The sequence below is a fragment of the Musa acuminata genome, unplaced genomic scaffold (genome assembly GCF_036884655.1).
Source record: "Musa acuminata AAA Group cultivar baxijiao unplaced genomic scaffold, Cavendish_Baxijiao_AAA HiC_scaffold_1138, whole genome shotgun sequence".
In the NCBI taxonomy this organism is placed as follows: Eukaryota; Viridiplantae; Streptophyta; class Magnoliopsida; order Zingiberales; family Musaceae; genus Musa; species Musa acuminata.
The window spans coordinates 772694-792118 of NW_027021350.1; the positions used below are offsets into that span (position 1 = coordinate 772694).

Genomic DNA, 19425 nt, shown 5'->3' on the forward strand with positions numbered 1-19425 from the left:
ATGTTCCCTTTACCCTGGCCATGCAGCTTCGTCTCGGGGTGCTGGTAATCTGACATGGTGGCCTGACTCACCAAGGTTTTCCAAGGCAAAAAAACAATATGCAAGATTACTGAACCACATGTATATGGGTAAATCAATAAAGCATATGGGCTGATCAGCCTTTGGCATGCAAAACGACAGTATAAAGATACCAAAATTTATACTAGAACATCACGTTGTAGGACTTCCATAGAGGATAACTCACTACAAGAAATTAAAAAGGAAACAGAACACTATCCTGCCCTTCGATGGTAAAAAGCGGAGCATGCAGCACAGAGAATCAGTCCATCTTTATTCTGTCCAGCTCGCCGATCATCTCCTCGAACTGCAATCCATCATAAAAAAATGCCAGACAATTTTAGAATGCATATGCAATCAAACAGCTATTGCTGCTGAAAAGTAGACATAGTACTGTGACTTAATAAAAAGGCCAACAAACCTACCTTTAAGATCTGACGCAAGAAATAGTCACCATAGCGCTTTGTTGGTTTGGACTCCACAACATGGACGATGTCCTGTATTCAATTTACAAATTCTGAGAACAAACAGCTATGATGTATGAAATGTCGGAGAAGTATGAAAACTAAGGGATATAAAGTTCTCTGCTGTTATATATATATATATATATATAATGGCTTTCACATTTCCTTCTATTGGTGGCATCAACCTCCCAAACCACAGTTCTAACTAGAAGATTCAATCCTCATTCAAGAAAAGAAAAGATGTTAACAACTACTAACAGTAAAAGTGAGATTGCACATTAAGCCAATCAGAAATAACTTACCTCACTAATATAGAAGTCCACATCTGCATTTGGAATGATCTTTCCGTCACCATCAACGGCATGCATCTTGTGTTTGTATGTCATCAAGATGGTTCTGACAAAAAAAATTGTCGAGTCATAACAAAATTTGAGATGCACTAGAGTCAATTAGCCAATATAAGCTAAAAACCTGGAACAGGAACATTCAAAAGTTTGTGACATTGACAAAGAGACGCACAACCAAGTCTCGAGGCATCAATAGCTCTTCTTCAAAATAAAATTTACCAGTTTTCAATAAAAAGAAAAAAAAAACAATAAATTCAGACCTCAAAGTGGGTTCGTCCACCTCCATGTATGCAGCAAGTTTCCCTATTGATATGGTTGAGTACAACTTCAAGAAACTGCGAACACCGGAAAGCAACTGTTGTTGCTTTACTTCATAGAGAAACAACTTCAACTGAAGTCTGTAAGCATCCTGCATTCAGCATGAAAATTCTAAATTTGGTCATTTAGATACATAGGTTACTAGACTGCAGGAAGGTTACTGAGCTATTACTGGACATGCAGATATATGCTGCTAAATAACACAATATACCACATAAAGATCATTACTTTTTGACAAACAAGGATGCATGAAGATATATCCTGCAATTTAGCACACTTATGAACTTCAAAATTGCACATATACACCAAAAAAAAGGTCAAAATAGGGATACCATTTAGTTAAGAACCAGAGGGGATAACTTAACCAAGATAAACTTACCGTGGCCAAAAAGCTTGAGAAATAGTAATGACAGTAATATCAGAAACCGACAGATCATGGTGCAGCATATTTACGGAAAAAAAGACAAAACAAAACAACAGCAACCAACATAAGACGCAAACAGAAAGTTATTACCTGGTTGTAATTCGTAAGAGGTTCCTCCAGAACTGGAGCTGATGGAGTTATAAATTTGGGACAGGCATATGTGAAGAGCTCATCATACACAGCATATGCTTCGTCATCATACCTCAGCATCTTTGTCATCTTCTCATTGTACTTATCCCTCAACTGTGAATTCACATTCTCCTCAACAAGATTGTTCTGAGGGCACAAAGAAAGGCAAATTGCCAACAATGCATACATCTGCTCATTTTTCTTCAGTATCTGATCATACTGTGGTGACTTCTGATGAAACTGCTTGTACTTGAGAATATACAGTAGTATCTTATTGAATTCACGTATCGCTTCAACATACCTTTCAACAAGTTGGTAAACAGTGATGAGATCTATCAATTTGTATTTGCAAATGATAATGTTAACACCACCATATACTAATATCGTGATATAAGTTTGATACCGAGGACATGAGGTAACATAGATTGCAAGAAAGCAAAAAGTCAACAAATTCAGGAAAAAGCCTACAATGAGTACAATCCTTTCCCATGTCTACTTAAGCAAGTTACCATTGGAAAAGCTTATTGGATATAATGAAGCAGAAGAGAAGAGCATAAACAATGACCCAGCTTGCACTGAAAATCTTGAAAGCATGAAAAAGACGTGGGAAACGAGGATATATATATACATAAATATATGTGTGTGTGTGGTCTAAGAAAGCCAAACATGCACTTTGCTGTCCCTCATCCTAGTGGTTGGCACCAAAAGAAAGTTTCGTAATGCATAGGACAATATATTATAATAGAAACGCTATGATCAAAACAAAATTACATTTTTGAGTAGCGTTCTTTCACTAAAACAATGTTTATATTAAAATCAAGGTTCATATCGAGTGTTGGTACATTGGTACATACCAAGTTTTGAAAAAAAAAAAAAGCCTTGAAAGACTGAAAAACAGAAAAAGAACTGTCTGGTTCAGAGCATGTACCACCTTGTACTCAGTGGTACTCTGGTCCTTGACTGACTGATACCAGCCCGAAACCAGGTGTACCACCCATTATCAGCCCCCTGTACCAGGTGTAACAGGTGGTGCAAACCCTGTACCACCCAATACAGGTCCAGTACTAGGTGTACCATCTGGCCTACCCATATCCATATAGTGCTAACAGGTTGGATTAGTAAATACTGTCCATACCAAACCATATCGAACAGCATTGCAAACATTGACTAAAATGCATCAGAGCCCTTCTTCCTTCAGAATGGCTCGCAAGCATTGCCTATACCCATCTGCTACACACACTTCAGCAGCAACAATAACATTTTAGTCATAAAGTCTCAATTATTTAGGATCGACCATATGGATCTTTTGCAGCAACTGAGACAAATAAAGAGCCATATGTTCAGTTAAGAGTTTAAATCTATTTATAGTTTCTATCAAAGTCTTTTTAGGTTCCTCTATCCCGCCTCATACCATTAATAATAATCATTTAAGCTCTTTTAACAACCACATCATCTTAGACAAATTCTCCCTCATTTTACGATACCTAATTGTTTACCAATTAAAATATTTTTTTCCCTTTTTTACTAGTGACTACATAAATTCACCTTAACATTTTCATCTCAGCTATATAAATTTTTTGCACACGTTGTTTCTTAACTGCTCAACACTCAACACTCAGATCCATAAATCATTACTGGTCTAATAGTCATCTTATAATTTTTTTCTTTTAATCTCAATATTTTTCTTTTTAATATCAAAGGTACCTAATGATCATACAAGATTCCTATTGTCTCTCATCATCCTTGGCCATTTTAATCATCTAGTTTTTACTCTATATATAATATCTTCATCAATCTATTAATCTGGAGTTTACACTTCAGCAATAAACTCTATAAAAATGAAAAGAGGCTATACATTGCATAACTACCTTGTTCCCTGGTGTTCCGATGATGCAATGTTGATGATGATATCAGACATGATAACGAACATTTTTCTTACATATTGTAAACCATGCACATTTTGACACAATAGAATATTGATATTTGACCAACTGATCTCACTGAAAACAAGAAATGCAAATCTACTTAACAGAAAGGCCTTAACTTTAATAATTACATGGAAGTGGAACCATGTTTCATATCTCAAAAGGCCAACATAGATGACACAATCAACAAAGTGGTCCAATATACAGCACAAATATTTATTTTGCCACCATGTCAGGCATGTGAAATCAAATTATACACTGATCATTCATTGACAGGAAAAGTAAATAACTTAATACAAAAGGAAACACAGATCTTTGATTTATATTGTTCATTATTTCTCAAACAATATTTCCAGATTACAAATGCAATAAGGTAATGCCCATATATATATATATATATATATATATATATATATATATATATATATATATATATATCATATTAATAGCTTCTGACAACACCAATGGCTGAAGAAAAATAAAAGGAAGAGCTAAATTAGCTAACATAACATTTAGACGTAGCTTATGGAAAAGAAAATGAAACAAAAACAAAAAATAAACAAAAAAGGAAAAAATGAATATCAACGAGACAGGTTTGCTTTTCCTCAACATGAAGCTAAAATGAATGGCTACTAACCTTCGCAGCATTAAGTTTGCAAACCCATAGTGATATATGGTGGATATGTGGCTTCCTATTACAACATTGTAAACACCTTGTTGACTGATGTCGATGGGAGCCAAACACTTTAAACCAGTATGATAATCTCCCAGAAGGCAATGTACCCTCAGTAGCCCAATCATGCTATAATAACCTAACATTTTCAGAACATTGCTAGTCCCTCCTTCATAATCATATCCATCAGTAGCAGCAAATTGTTCCAAGCCTTCTTTTTCCCTTTCCAATACATCAGTTATGGCTGATTTCTCCACCAAAGCTTGCAAGTAATTGAGAACCCCATACACATTCCATGCCTATCAAGAACAAAAAGTAGGATGACGGCAGCAGACTAATAATGAGACAACAGACAAGAAAATTGTACTAAAAAAACTACAAAATGGATGACCACAGAAATGCAATTTTAACAAGCATAGATACAAGATGCAGGCAACAAATTAGCACAGACCAGCCAGATTGCAAATAATTGTTACTAGAAGCACTACAGCACAAGGTATGCAATACCGTACCGTACCGGTGTTTCGAGGTTGGCTCGGTATGATATGGTACCAACGTATCGAGCGGTATATCAGGGCGTACCGAGCGATATACCAAGGCTTATCGAGCGATTTTAAATATTTCTTCCTCTTACTGTAGTACTGTAGCACGGTCCATCCGGTAACGGACGGTCCGCGTACCGGTATGCCGTCGGACCGGTACGTACCGCCCATACCGGGTGCTACCATTCGAAATTGCATACCATGCTACAGCATGTGATGACTACGACCATAAAAAATTAAGAACCAAAACTATAAAAAGGACAAACTAAATGTCACAAGAATATTACAAATAAACAAAAAGATATGCACCAATGCACCTTTTATGGCAGGAGTTATCAGAACAGCCAACAAAAGTTCTCAGACATGCAAAGGTTGTGAGTGAGAACACTAAACAACAGATAAAAAATTCATGAAGGAGAATTGCCACTACCTATAAAATTTTGCCAACTGTAAGACCACGGTCATCACAAAGAATATAAGCTCCTCTAGGTACCCATGACCCATGCATGCTCATGATGGTATTAGCTTAAAGGGCTGATAAGTTAATGAATTTAGTATAAGTGACACAGAAAAAAAGAAGAATCCTCTGGTTCCCACTATTTCAATTAGCTATTCCTAATCTTTCTACCATTTAACTCTATTACAGGTAACATCATATTTCTTATCATACATATTTACCGGTCCTTGTTTAGTCTTGTTCCTGACATCATGGCACCTGCAATATAATTTGACACACCTCTTCAAATAGCTGAAATTGAACATAATTTCTTCCTTGGACATAACCAAACCTCCACCATAAAGCAACTTTATCTCAATCCATCCAAAACTGAACATCCAGCTCAGACATTTTGATGTTCTTGTCTAAGGAACGCTAACTTTTTCTCGTGATGTTTTTGATGGCCCATCAATTTATCCTTTAAGAAAATCGAATATTATACTTCTTTTTAAAAAATCATCCTTTGTAAGCATGCCTCAATTGTATGCAAAATACAAAGTGCGGACTTCCATTAGAATTACTGGGACCTCCAAATGATTTTGTGTCCACATTTTCAATGACTGAATTAGAGGCTAGAAGAAAATTTTGATTCGAATTGTATTTGTTCCTGTAAATCCTATTTTAACTAATAAATATACCGCCATCAAGAGAATGTCCGCCTCTTTCCTAGCGTCAATTCCACTGTACATCATGGAAAGAAACATATAAACTTACTATTGCACAAGAACAACAAGATCGAAAGTTTCATAGCATGCAGCAAAACCCATCTACAAATAAAAATATCAATATTTCCCCTTGAAAGTACCTGATCGTACTGCCGGAGCAGTTGCAGTTCCTCCTCAGTCTTGTTCTTGAGCTTGGCCCGGTACTGACAGTATGACTGGAACTGGTAGACGAACTCATCCACCATATCCCACAGCCATTGGTTGGGAAGCTGCATGTTCACGACTCCGTGGAGCACGACCGAGAAGAGGCTGCAGTAGTTGTCCCACGACTCCACCCGCTGCCGCCCCGTGGGGGAGAGCCGGGCGTAGAGGTGACGGAACCACATCTCACGGTAGAGGAGGCAGAAGACGTGGTCGTTGTCGACGTAGGGGGCGATGGCCTCGACGGAGGGCCAGGGGCTCTCCCGGAACATCCGGTCGCTGAGCCGCTGGAAGCTGCCGTCGTACATCTGGTGGATCTCGTACACGTTCTTCTCCCGGATGTGGCGATAGAGGTGAACCACGAAGGTCTTCACGGAGTCCGGCACGAAGTTAGGGTCATACCCCTGATCCGTGCCGGCGCTTCCCTGACCGGCTGACGGCGGCCGCGTGTACCGGGAGTCGAGAGAGGCATCATCGTAGTCATACGAGCTCGCCATTCGCGCAACAGATCGATCGATTAGGGTATCGGATGCGGGAGGAATCAGGGATTGCGCTGCTTCCGCGACGGCGGAGCCGGTGGAGGAAAGAACTTGATCGAAAGACGGAACGACATATCGGCTAGGGTTTTGAACGGGACCGGGGAGGCTTATCGGTACCGTCGGTTTTTGGAACTCATGTGATTGATGGGAATCTACGGTGATGAAATGAGACCACTAGGACAACCGTGAGATCTCTCATCGGAAGGCTAGAAATCAAGCATGCTATGAATCCGATCCGAATCCGATCCGAACCCGATAAGATTTGAAATCCCCACCTGGTCCAATATAAATCATTGATATTTTATTAATTATAATACTTCAACTTTTTATACAATATTTTTCCAATATAAATCATCTCATTTTCCTTGGAATTTTCTCACTATTATGACATTATGAATCGCAAGCATCTTTCAGATTACACTGAATGCCCACTTTTTCTCATTTAATATTCTCTAATAACCTTTGTGGAGTCTTAAATATTGTTAACAACTTGATACCATAGACGATAGTTTGATATGATTTGGTCTTGTCTTGAAGGCACAGGATCCTTTTAAAAGGTCTTCGGCAAGATAGGAGAGAATAAGGGCCGACAAGGGTTACTTCGAGGTAGCCTCTAAACTTATGAAGTTGTCCCAAGGTGGGGCTTGAGTGAGCTCGATCTCTTTGGTAACATGCACAATAGGTCAGTGTTAGGTGGGGGTTTTCGATTTGAACCCTTTGACACTCAGATTAGTTTTGAGTGACGATTATAACCTTTTTGAGGTTTAAAATCTAGTCCTTATTCAAGCATCGAGGATCAGTTTTTATACCTGTGAAGCCTCTATAGTGGGGCCATGATTGATATAGACTACTTATATGTCCTTCTATGTGTTAGGAACGAGTCGGCACTAAGAGGGGGGGAGTGAATTAGTGCAGCGGATAAAATCACGTCGGTTTCAAAAAATCTCTTCGTTCGTTCAAAACCGAATCGGAAAATAACTTAAAATCTCGTTCGTATATGTAGTAAAAGCAGTAGGCAAGTAAAGATTCAGTTTGCAGTAAAGGTAAATTGCTCAAATAGAAATGCAAACCGTTTTATAGTGGTTCGATCGTTATGACCTACATCCACTCCACCGATTCCTATTCCATCGAGGCTACCGGCATCCACTAACGATCTTCCTTCAACGGACAAAGATCAACCACCTTTACAACTTGATTCTTCTTTTGATAGGTTTAGGAAAGAACCTTTACAACCCCCTTACTCCTCTCTCAAACTATACTAACACTTAGAGCTTTGAGAGGAGTTTCTCACAAGATTACAACAGCGTTTTTCTTCTATTTTGCTCTCAATTTTTGTGTCTGTTAACCAGGGATGAGAGGGGTATTTATAGGCCTCAAGTGGATTCAAACTTGGAGCCTAAAAGAGTCTCATCCTAGGTTTCCCGGGTCCTGGCGGTACCACCGCTTGCAGCATTGACACTAGGCGGTACCACCGCCTAGTCCGACGGTACCACCGCTTGGAAGACTATGTTTGGGTAGTACCACTACGTAAACTGACGGTACCACCGCCTGACATTACCACTAGGCGGTACCATAGCCTGATATAGTCTCGGAGATTGTGCCATAACGATGCCACTTGTTGGGTCACTATTTTGGGCCTTTTACTTGACCCAACACAACCCAAACTTGGCCCAATTGATCCTAATTGAGTTGGCCCAATTCCAACCTAATTATGTGCTAACTACGAATTTTAAGACATTTACTAAGCTAAATAAGTCTGTAAGTCTAGGTTTCTTCCCGTGATCTTCTGACGAACTTTCGATGATCTCTCAATAATGTTCCAGCAGACTTCGACAAGCTCCTGGCCTTCACAACGATCTTCTTGGTGAGTTTCGATGAGCTTCTTTGGCAAGCTCCTGGACTTCTCGGTCAATTCCGGTAGAACTTCTGACGAACGTCCGGACTTCCAACGAACCCTCGAACTCCCAACGAAATCTCATTCTTGACTCCAGGACTTCATTTTGCTTTATGCCTTGATCGCTATCGTAGTTAATCCTGTGCACTTAAAGCCTACTTCGATCTAGACAATTATTACCAAGCTAATCAAATATTGTCTGGCATGTCATTGGTTCATCGATGCCTCATCCAATTCTTCGGTACATCGTCCTCTCTTGCGGCCTATTACCCAATCGACTAGTTGACATCCGCAACTCTGATTTCCTTAGTACAATTTTCGCTCTTCTTGGCCTAATGCCCGATCCCATGGCCCGAGGTCTTATGTCTATTAGGATCAGAGCGGCACTAAGAGGGGGGGGGGTTTGAATTAGTGCAGCGGATTAAAACTCGTAAGTTTGAAAATGATTTTGTAAATATGTAGAAATTTCGATTTGACAAAGAATGACTTAGTAAAAGTAGCTTGAGTAAAGTAAGGAGATGAAAACCAAAAGCTTGCTGCTAAGTAAATAAAGGTTTCAGAAAGTTAAACACTCACACATTCAAGGAACACAACAATTTAAAGTGGTTCGGTCAAATGACCTATATCCACTTGCGAAGCCTTCTTCGATGAGGCTCCCAACTTCCACTAGCAAATCACTTTGAAGGGGAGGACCAAATTGTTGGGAAATCATGGGGGGCGACATCATATGCGCAGCGGAAGAACAAGAAAACAAAAATCCCCGATTCCCAAAAAGATGTTCGTCGTCGTGCGAAGATTGGTGCGCAAAATCCGCAAAACACAAAACTGCGTATAGAGATTGTGTTACCTAGGGAGATCGTATATCCCTGTTTCCTTGCAGATCCTCAGGAGAGGGTGAAGGAGGTCAAGCGTCCTCCTCTCTAGCGGTGATCCACACAGCAGGGTTGCGACGACGCTCCTCAAAACTCCAGGCCTACTCTGAGGTGGAGAGGGAGAGGAGAATAGGAAGGGCAAGCAAAGACTCTAGCCTATGAGGCTGTGAATCCCTCCTATTTATAGAGATCCCGTGTCAAAACCCTAATGGGTCCTTTTCCCTAGTGGGTATTGGATCTGCATCCAATAAGACAAGGGCTCCGTCGGATATCTCATATCCGAACCTCTACTCATCGCAATGCCTACCATATGTGTGTGACCCTCTAGGCCCAATATCGAGCTGGCCGTGAGTCATACCTGTCAGAACTCCTTCTAACTAAGTGAATTATTATCTCTGTAATAATTCACTCGACTCATCGACTACGGAAGTACTAGGCCACTACGTCGTAGTCCCCAGACGATACAGGGGAATCCAATCCATTGGACCTGTCTGTCCTCAGTTACCATGTACCTATAGTCCCTCATCCATCTAATATCCCAGAGACCGTATATCGAGCATGGTGCTGTCAGACCCATACGGTTTCTACTTGAGTCTCGCTCTAATCGGATTCTCCCGGAGAACTCTTTCTCTCTCAACCCGAATGACCCTGGCCAGGGATTTGTCTGAGCAAGAACACATGGGATATTCCTCTCATGATACCGAGAGTGGATGATCCTCTATCGACACTCAATAGCCCTCGTAAGGTCGACTACCACTCCCAATGACCAGCTGTACTAGATCTGGGAACAGCCAAACCTATAAGTCTGGTATCAAAGAGTGGAGCACTCATACAGGACATCCTTGGTGTCTCAAGTCTAAGAACCAGATACACCACTAGGACTACGGAATTGTTGTCTGACAATAAGGCATCATCAACCATCCAGCATTCCGTAAGCGGATCAATCAGTGAACTCATTCTCCAATGAGCACCTGTACTGTATCCCTAGTGTCCCTACACGAGCAGCTATGAGACCAGCTGCATCCATCATATGGACGGGTATACAGCACACCAGTCTATCCGGTTATCACGATGTCCCTCTCGAGTAACCTATGACCGGGATTATTTAGGATATGTGTTTAAAGGTGAATCGATCTCATTATCGTGATCTCATCACGATCCGATTCCCATTGCACAAATCCAAGGACATCACAATACATATGCATTTATGCAATAGTTATAAAGTGATATACGCCAAAAATATAATAAGCAAAAAGATTCTGTATCAAGTCACACGTGCCATCACTCACGTGATTGGCTTGCTGGGCACTTATGACTAGCAATCTCCCACTTGACCTAAAGCCAATCACCTATGTGTCTGATCCCCATCAGACCCCTGTGACGCTCAAAGACAATCTGAGACAATGGCTTTGTTAGTGGATCTGCAATGTTATCTTCGGATGGAACTCTTTCCACTGCTACATCTCCTCGGGTCACGATCTCTCTGATAAGGTGGAACCTCCTCAGAACATGCTTAGATTTCTGATGAGACCTAGGTTCCTTCGCTTGAGCAATTGCCCCGTTGTTGTCGCAATATAGGGAAATCGGCTCCTCACTATCCGGCACGACTCCCAAATCTGTGATGAACTTCTTCAACCAGACTCCCTCCTTTGCTGCATCTGATGCAGCAATGTACTCCGCCTCTGTGGTCGAGTCAGCAGTGGTATCTTGCTTGGAACTCTTCCAGCACACTGCTCCTCCATTTAAGGTGTACACATACCCTGAATTCGACTTGCTATCATCGACATCAGACTGAAAACTTGAGTCAGTGAAGCCTTCAACCTTAAGGCTATTACCTCCATATACTAGTAAAAGATCCTTAGTCCTTCTCAAGTACTTAAGGATACACTTTACTGCTTTCCAGTGCTCCAAGCCTGGATCCGCCTGATACCTGCTCGTGACACTCAGAGCATGCGCTATATCAGGCCTAGTACATAGCATGGCATACATGATAGACCCTATTGCTGAGGCATAAGGTATCATATCCATGTTCGCCCTTTCTTCTGGAGTCTTTGGGGACATACTCGTAGAAAGCGATATCCCATGTCTCATCGGTATGAGACCTCTTTTGGAATTTTCCATGCCAAACCTTTTGACAATAGTTTCTATGTACCTGGACTGGGACAAGCCAAGCATCCTTTTGGATCTATCTCTATAGATTCTAATCCCCAAGATATAAGATGCTTCTCCTAAGTCCTTCATGGAGAAGTGTCTAGATAACCAAGCCTTTATTGTGGATAGCATTCCTATGTCATTCCCAATGATGAGGATGTCATCCACATATAACACCAAAAAGCTAATAGCGCTCCCACTTACCTTTCTGTATACACAAGGCTCATCTTCGTTCTTAACGAAGTCATAAGATCTGATTGCCTCATCAAATCTTATGTTCCAACTTCGGGAAGCTTGCTTTAGTCCATAAATGGATCTAAGCAACCTACACACCTTATCTGGGCAGTTCTTGGACACGAATCCCTCAGGTTGCATCATATACACCTCCTCCTCCAAGTTCCCGTTGAGGAATGCGGTTTTCACATCCATCTGCCAGATCTCATAATCATAGTGTGCTGCAATAGCCAATAGAATTCTGATGGATTTTAGCATTGCTACGGGTGAGAAAGTTTCATCGTAGTCAACACCTTGCCTTTGACGATACCCCTTAGCCACTAGCCTTGCTTTATAGGTCTCTACCTTTCTATCTACTCCGATCTTTTTCTTAAAGATCCACTTGCAACCGATGGGTACAATACCTTCGGGTGCATCAACTAGGTTCCAAACCTTATTGGAGTACATAGAATCCATCTCAGAATTCATGGCTTCTTGCCACTTCCCGGAGTCTATACTCATAATAGCCTCCTCGTAGGTCTGAGGATCAATATCCTCTACATCCTCTGCTCTAATATGTCCCACATATCTCTCAGGAGGATGGGATACTCTATCAGACCTGCGTAAAGTTGAAACTTGTGTATTAGATACCTGAACAGACTCGGGCTGTAGAGTGGTGCTTGAGCTTGGTTCTCCAACCTCGCTCAATTCTATCATTCTCCCACTGTCTCCATCAAGAATGTGTTCCTTCTCAAGGAACACTGCTCTCTTAGCTACAAAGACCTTTTGGTCCTCGAGATGATAGAAGTAATACCCACAAGTTTCCTTGGGGTATCCCACAAATTTACATCGCCCTGTCCTTGATTCTAACTTATCGGGGTTGTGTCTTTTAACATGGGCAGAGCAGCCCCAAATCTTAACTACTTTAAGATCAGGCTTCTTCCCTTTCCATATCTCGTGTAGACACCACCGACTTAGTTGGAACTCTGTTCAGAAGGTAAGCTGCGGTTTCTAGGGCATATCCCCAGAATGAGATGGGTAGGTCAGCGAAACTCATCATGGACCGTACCATATCTAATAATGTACGATTTCTCCTTTCAGAGACACCATTGAGCTGAGGTGTATAAGGAGGTGTCCATTGGGATAATATCCCATGGTCCTTGAGGAAGTGAGTAAACTCTGTACTTAAGTACTCACCTCCTCGATCTGATCGAAGAGTTTTGATACTCTTTCCAGTCTGGTTTTCCACCTCATTCTTATACTCTCTGAATTTCTCAAAGGCCTCGGACTTGTACTTCATTAAGTACACATATCCATACCTTGAGAAATCATCAGTAAATGTAATGAAGTAGGAGTAACCTCCAATGGCATGAGTTGACATGGGTCCACATACATCACTATGTATGAGTTCCAACAACTCAGTGGCTCTCTCTCCAGTTCCACTAAATGGAGAGTTGGTCAGTTTTCCACGAATGCAAGGCTCACAAGTTGCATATGACACATAGTCGAATGGATCTAGATATCCATTATTTAGCAACTTTTGAATCCTTCTTTCATGGATGTGACCTAGCCTACAATGCCACAGGTATGCACTGTTCAACTCATCTCGTTTCCTTTTGGACATATTTATATTCATGATATGTGGAGTGGTGTCTAACATAAATAAACCATTATGCAATGTTCCTTTCGTGATGATCTTATCATCTAATAATATCGAACAACCATTGTTCTCAAAAACAAATTTATATCCACTAACTGTTAAACATGAAATGGAGATAATGTTTTTGATAATAGAAGGAACAAAATAACATGCATCTAATGCAATAAAAGCTCCACTAGGCAGATGTAGGGCGACCTCGCCAACAGCTAAAACAGCAACTTTTGCTCCATTACCCATCTTGAGGTCCATCTCGCCTCTCTCTAGTCTCCTAGGCCTTGCCAGAACCTGCAACGAATTACATATATGATAAGCACTACCGGTATCTAATACCCATGTGTTATCATAAGAGTCTGACAAATGGAGACTGATCATGAATGTATCTGAAGCTTCATCAAGCTTTTGTTTCGCCCTTTCTGCAAGGTACTCTTTGCAGTTTCTCTTCCAGTGCCCATCTTTACCACAGTGGAAGCACTGGCCTTTGTCCTTTGTTGGGTCTTTCTTAGCAACCTTTGCTTTACCTTGTTTGCCCTTGCCCTTTCCCTTCTTAAGGGACCTTTCTGCTTTCCTTTTCTTTCTGGTCTCACCAGTGTAGAGAACTGGCTTCTCTTTCTTAATAGTACTCTCTGCCTCCCTCAACATATTGAGGAGCTCTGGGAGAGTCACCTCAAGCTTGTTCATATTAAAGTTCATTATGAACTGTGAAAAGGAATCTGGTAGGGACTGAAGCACAATGTCCACACACAAGTTATCCTCTAGGACCATTCCTAGACCTGTGAGTTTCTCTATCCACTCAATCATCTTTAGGACATGGTTCTGAACCGGTGTCCCCTCAGTCATCCTAGCGCGGAAAAGGCTCTTGGATATCTCATATCGTTGAGTCCTTCCCTGTTCCTCAAACAATTTACGGACATGTAGGAGAATGGATCTGGCATCCATCTTTTCATGTTGTCTCTGTAACTCTGGAGTCATAGAGCCCAACATATAGCACTGAGCAAGAGTGGAGTCATCAATGTACTTCACGTAGCGAGCGATCTCATCCTCGCTTGCCCCTTCTTCGGGCGTAGGCATCACTGTATCAAGGACGTACACGATTTTCTCCGCTGTGAGAACAATTCTCAAGTTACGGAGCCAGTCCGTATAATTTGGACCAGTGAGGCGGTTGACATCAAGTATGCCACGTAAGGGATTTGAAAGCGACATTTTCTGAAAATAAAGATGTAGCAAAAATGAATAACATGCAGATTTTGCAAGAAATAAACAATCAAGATATGGACTTCTATCTTAATATGCTCCCACTATTTTACTAACGAGTCACGCGACACCCTCAGCACGTGAAACGGAAGTCTCCGGCAGACTTCTAGTGGGGATCAGGATCCAATCAGCGTCTTAGTGTAACCTCGAGGGACTCGACCAATCACACTAAGCCTAAAAGGTAGACAACTCTTGCCGATCACAACTCCTTGTGATTCCCGTCCTGTTCGGCCTCCGAATCACCATGGCCTCGAGGGACTCGACCAACCATGATGCTCGGTTAAGTCAACACCTTCGTTACAAGATGAGTCTGATTTGATGATATACCCTCGAGGGACTCGACCAAGCATATCATGCCCTCAGGTCACTGGTGACATCTCTATGTCGTAAGCAAGATAGCGAATCGCGATATAGGTGAGTCTCGAGGGACTCGACCAACTCAACCTACACCGGGATTCGGTTCCTACTCATAACGATGGAAGGCCACGTGGGTCAATCTAATTGCCTCACGTTTACCGACTTAATATTATCGAGAGATGTTTCTATGATTTGGTCTCCTATTATGACATGTCACACATGTACATATTTAATATATATCTACATCGCATGCAAATATATATACATATCTAGTATGTGTATAAGCAATCACACCAGATGATCATGGACCACAACCTAATATGATTAGGCCCGAGCCAGTAGGCCTAATCACTCACATCAAGATCTATGTGTGCAACGGTGCATCTCCATGCCTTGTGATCGTCCATCTCGTCCTCGTTGGTTCCGTCGACATCTTGATGCATCTTCATGCATCACGATCGTCCGTCTCGTGGGTCCCGCTATGGCTTCCACGCTCCCGCTGCGCCTCCTCATGTGATTACAACTTAATCATAGGCACGCAGGCCCGACAATAAACGAGAAATATAATGGAGGTTCGCAGACCTCAATAATAATAATCACAAGTACACACATCACACGGTCCATGATCATCCGTCCACTCATCATACATCACATGTATAAATAATCGTCATTATGTAGGACTACTAGATAATAAAAATAATAATCAACTAAACCTTTTAATTAATTAATATTTTCTGAAATCAGGGATATATAGGGAATTTCTCAATTCCTAAGGGTATTTTCGTAATTTGGACAAAAGACAGAAACTGGAATTTCTCAAATTCCGAGGGGCAAAACTGTCTTTTGCGTAGAAAACCCTAATTTCCTACTGCCCTTTGCTGCTGCCGTTGCCGCCGCCACCCTGCTGGCGGCGGCCTGTGCGGCGAGGGGCGGGGCGCTGCCCTCGCCTGCGGGCGGCACGCCCGCTGGCGGCGATGCCGCTGCGGGTGGGCTCCCCTTTCGGGCGCCGCTGCCTCCGCAGGCGGTGCTGTCCCGCCGGGCGGCCGCCCCTGTGGGGGGGTTTCGCCCGCGGGAGCAGCGGCGGCAGGCGTCGCGCGTCGCTGCCCTGCGGCGGTAGGCGCCGCTTTCTTTCGGCGGCAGGCGCCGCTGCCCTGCGGCGCCTCTGCTCGTGGGTTGCCAGCCCCGCCAGCAGCAAGCCTACTGCAAGCAGACCGCCGGCCGGCTGCTGCAGGCACAGCGCTTGCGCATGCGCCGGCGCTGTGCTGCCTGGCTGCGGCTGCGGCTGGCTGCAGGCATGCAGATCGAGGGCAGCAACTGTTGCTGCCCTTCCTTACTTTTGCGTCAACGATTTTGACGTCAATATTCTTCCTAAACACAACACACGCAGTTCAAAAACCAATCATTCGCACGAACAACCTGGCTCTGATACCACTGTTGGGAAATCATGGGGGGCGACATCATATGCGCAGCGGAAGAACAAGAAAACAAAAATCCCCGATTCCCAAAAAGATGTTCGTCGTCGTGCGAAGATTGGTGCGCAAAATCCGCAAAACACAAAACTGCGTATAGAGATTGTGTTACCTAGGGAGATCGTATATCCCTGTTTCCTTGCAGATCCTCAGGAGAGGGTGAAGGAGGTCAAGCGTCCTCCTCTCTAGCGGTGATCCACACAGCAGGGTTGCGACGACGCTCCTCAAAACTCCAGGCCTACTCTGAGGTGGAGAGGGAGAGGAGAATAGGAAGGGCAAGCAAAGACTCTAGCCTATGAGGCTGTGAATCCCTCCTATTTATAGAGATCCCGTGTCAAAACCCTAATGGGTCCTTTTCCCTAGTGGGTATTGGATCTGCATCCAATAAGACAAGGGCTCCGTCGGATATCTCATATCCGAACCTCTACTCATCGCAATGCCTACCATATGTGTGTGACCCTCTAGGCCCAATATCGAGCTGGCCGTGAGTCATACCTGTCAGAACTCCTTCTAACTAAGTGAATTATTATCTCTGTAATAATTCACTCGACTCATCGACTACGGAAGTACTAGGCCACTACGTCGTAGTCCCCAGACGATACAGGGGAATCCAATCCATTGGACCTGTCTGTCCTCAGTTACCATGTACCTATAGTCCCTCATCCATCTAATATCCCAGAGACCGTATATCGAGCATGGTGCTGTCAGACCCATACGGTTTCTACTTGAGTCTCGCTCTAATCGGATTCTCCCGGAGAACTCTTTCTCTCTCAACCCGAATGACCCTGGCCAGGGATTTGTCTGAGCAAGAACACATGGGATATTCCTCTCATGATACCGAGAGTGGATGATCCTCTATCGACACTCAATAGCCCTCGTAAGGTCGACTACCACTCCCAATGACCAGCTGTACTAGATCTGGGAACAGCCAAACCTATAAGTCTGGTATCAAAGAGTGGAGCACTCATACAGGACATCCTTGGTGTCTCAAGTCTAAGAACCAGATACACCACTAGGACTACGGAATTGTTGTCTGACAATAAGGCATCATCAACCATCCAGCATTCCGTAAGCGGATCAATCAGTGAACTCATTCTCCAATGAGCACCTGTACTGTATCCCTAGTGTCCCTACACGAGCAGCTATGAGACCAGCTGCATCCATCATATGGACGGGTATACAGCACACCAGTCTATCCGGTTATCACGATGTCCCTCTCGAGTAACCTATGACCGGGATTATTTAGGATATGTGTTTAAAGGTGAATCGATCTCATTATCGTGATCTCATCACGATCCAATTCCCATTGCACAAATCCAAGGACATCACAATACATATGCATTTATGCAATAGTTATAAAGTGATATACGCCAAAAATATAATAAGCAAAAAGATTCTGTATCAAGTCACACGTGCCATCACTCACGTGATTGGCTTGCTGGGCACTTATGACTAGCACAAATACCCCTCTTACAACCTTTCTCCAAGTGGTTCACACTCTTATAGATTTTTCAAAGACAAAGAGGGAGGTGAACACATAAGCTATTGAAAACAAGACTTTGCTAAAGCTTTTTCTCAATTTCTAAATTCTCAAAAAGGTTGTTATCTCTGCTGAGAATTGAGGGGTATTTATAGGCCCCAAGAGGATTCAAATTTGGGCTCCAAATTTGAATTACTTTTGGGTTCTCGGTGCTGGCGGTGCCACCGCCTGTCAGTGTCTGACACTGATAGTGTACTGGTGGTGCCACTGCCAGACCTCTCGGGTTCTCGGCGATGCCACCGCCCATTCCGGTAGTGTACTGGCGGTGCCACCGTCGGACCTCTCGGGTGCTGGGCAGTGCCACCGCCCAGTCCGGTGGTGCCACTTCCTGGACTATTCCAGCTCACTGGTTGGGCTCCAAACTTGGCCCAAACCAGTCCAAACTCGGGCCTAATTGGCCCCTAACCGGGTTATAGGATTAACCCTTAATCCTAACCCTAATTACATGCAAACTACGAAATTAAGACATAGTCCTAAGTAGGTTTTTAACCGGCAATATCGAGTTTCCTTCCAGCGAGCTTTCCAGTGATCTTCCAGCAGACTTCCGATACACCCTCGGATTTCTTCCAGCGGACTCCCAACAGGCTCCCGATCTTGTGGCGAGTTCAGCGAGTCTTTGGCAAATAGTCAAACCTTCTCGGTGATCTCCACGAACCTTCGACGATCTCTTCGGCGGACTTCCGAAAACTTCGGCAAGTCCCTAATTTTTTCTCGGTTGGTTCCAGCAGCACTTTCGACGATTCTTTGGACTTTCGGTGGACTCTCGAACACCCATCGAACTTGACTCAAGTAAACTTGCTTTATGTCTTCATGCTATCATAGTTAATCCTGCACATGTAAAACATACTTCGATCTAGATAATTAATCCTAGGCATCTAATCAAGTTGTTCGGCATGTCATTGGTCCCATTGGTCCCTCGACGCTTCGTCCGATTCTTCGGCGCATCATCCTCTCCTACGGCCTATTGCCCAATCGGCCAGTTGACTCCACAACTCCGATATCCTTGGCGCAATGTTCGCTCTTCTTGGCCCGATGCCCGAATCCACGGCTCGAAGCCTTCTGTCAATACGTCGACCGATCCACTAGCTCGACGTCCAATCTTTTGACATGTTCCTCCGACACAACATGATTTTCCTCCTATAATTGTCTCATCCTGATCGAAGCATCCTGCGTCACTCAAAAATGCAAATTAAAACATAAACACATATTGATTGGTTTCATCATCAAAATCCAAGATT

At 43.0% G+C, this 19425-nt stretch overlaps 1 protein-coding gene across 1 annotated transcript; it reads right to left on the reverse strand.

Moving 5' to 3' along the window:
- Positions 1-99: 99 nt before the first annotated feature.
- Positions 100-6841, reverse strand: LOC135671190 (uncharacterized). Its single transcript, XM_065179153.1, has 7 exons — positions 6181-6841; positions 4302-4636; positions 1701-2040; positions 1129-1277; positions 824-917; positions 483-554; positions 100-364 (listed from the first exon to the last, which is right to left on the reverse strand). Exons 1-7 carry the CDS (start codon positions 6736-6738, stop codon positions 320-322), a joined length of 1593 nt encoding a protein of 530 aa, XP_065035225.1. The 5' UTR covers positions 6739-6841; the 3' UTR covers positions 100-319.
- Between the last annotated feature and the right edge of the window lie 12584 nt (positions 6842-19425).

What these genes read in the sequence shown, in the direction of transcription:
- LOC135671190 (XM_065179153.1), bottom strand. Translation starts at nt 6,738, where the DNA reads ATGGCGAGCTCGTATGACTACGATGATGCCTCTCTCGACTCCCGGTAC. An exon ending in GCAAACTTAATGCTGCGAAG is followed by an intron (nt 2,041 to 4,301) that starts GTTAGTAGCCAT and finishes ACTTGTTGAAAG; the next exon opens with GTATGTTGAAGCGATACGTG. An exon ending in GTGGACGAACCCACTTTGAG is followed by an intron (nt 918 to 1,128) that starts GTCTGAATTTAT and finishes TTTTTTTGTCAG; the next exon opens with AACCATCTTGATGACATACA.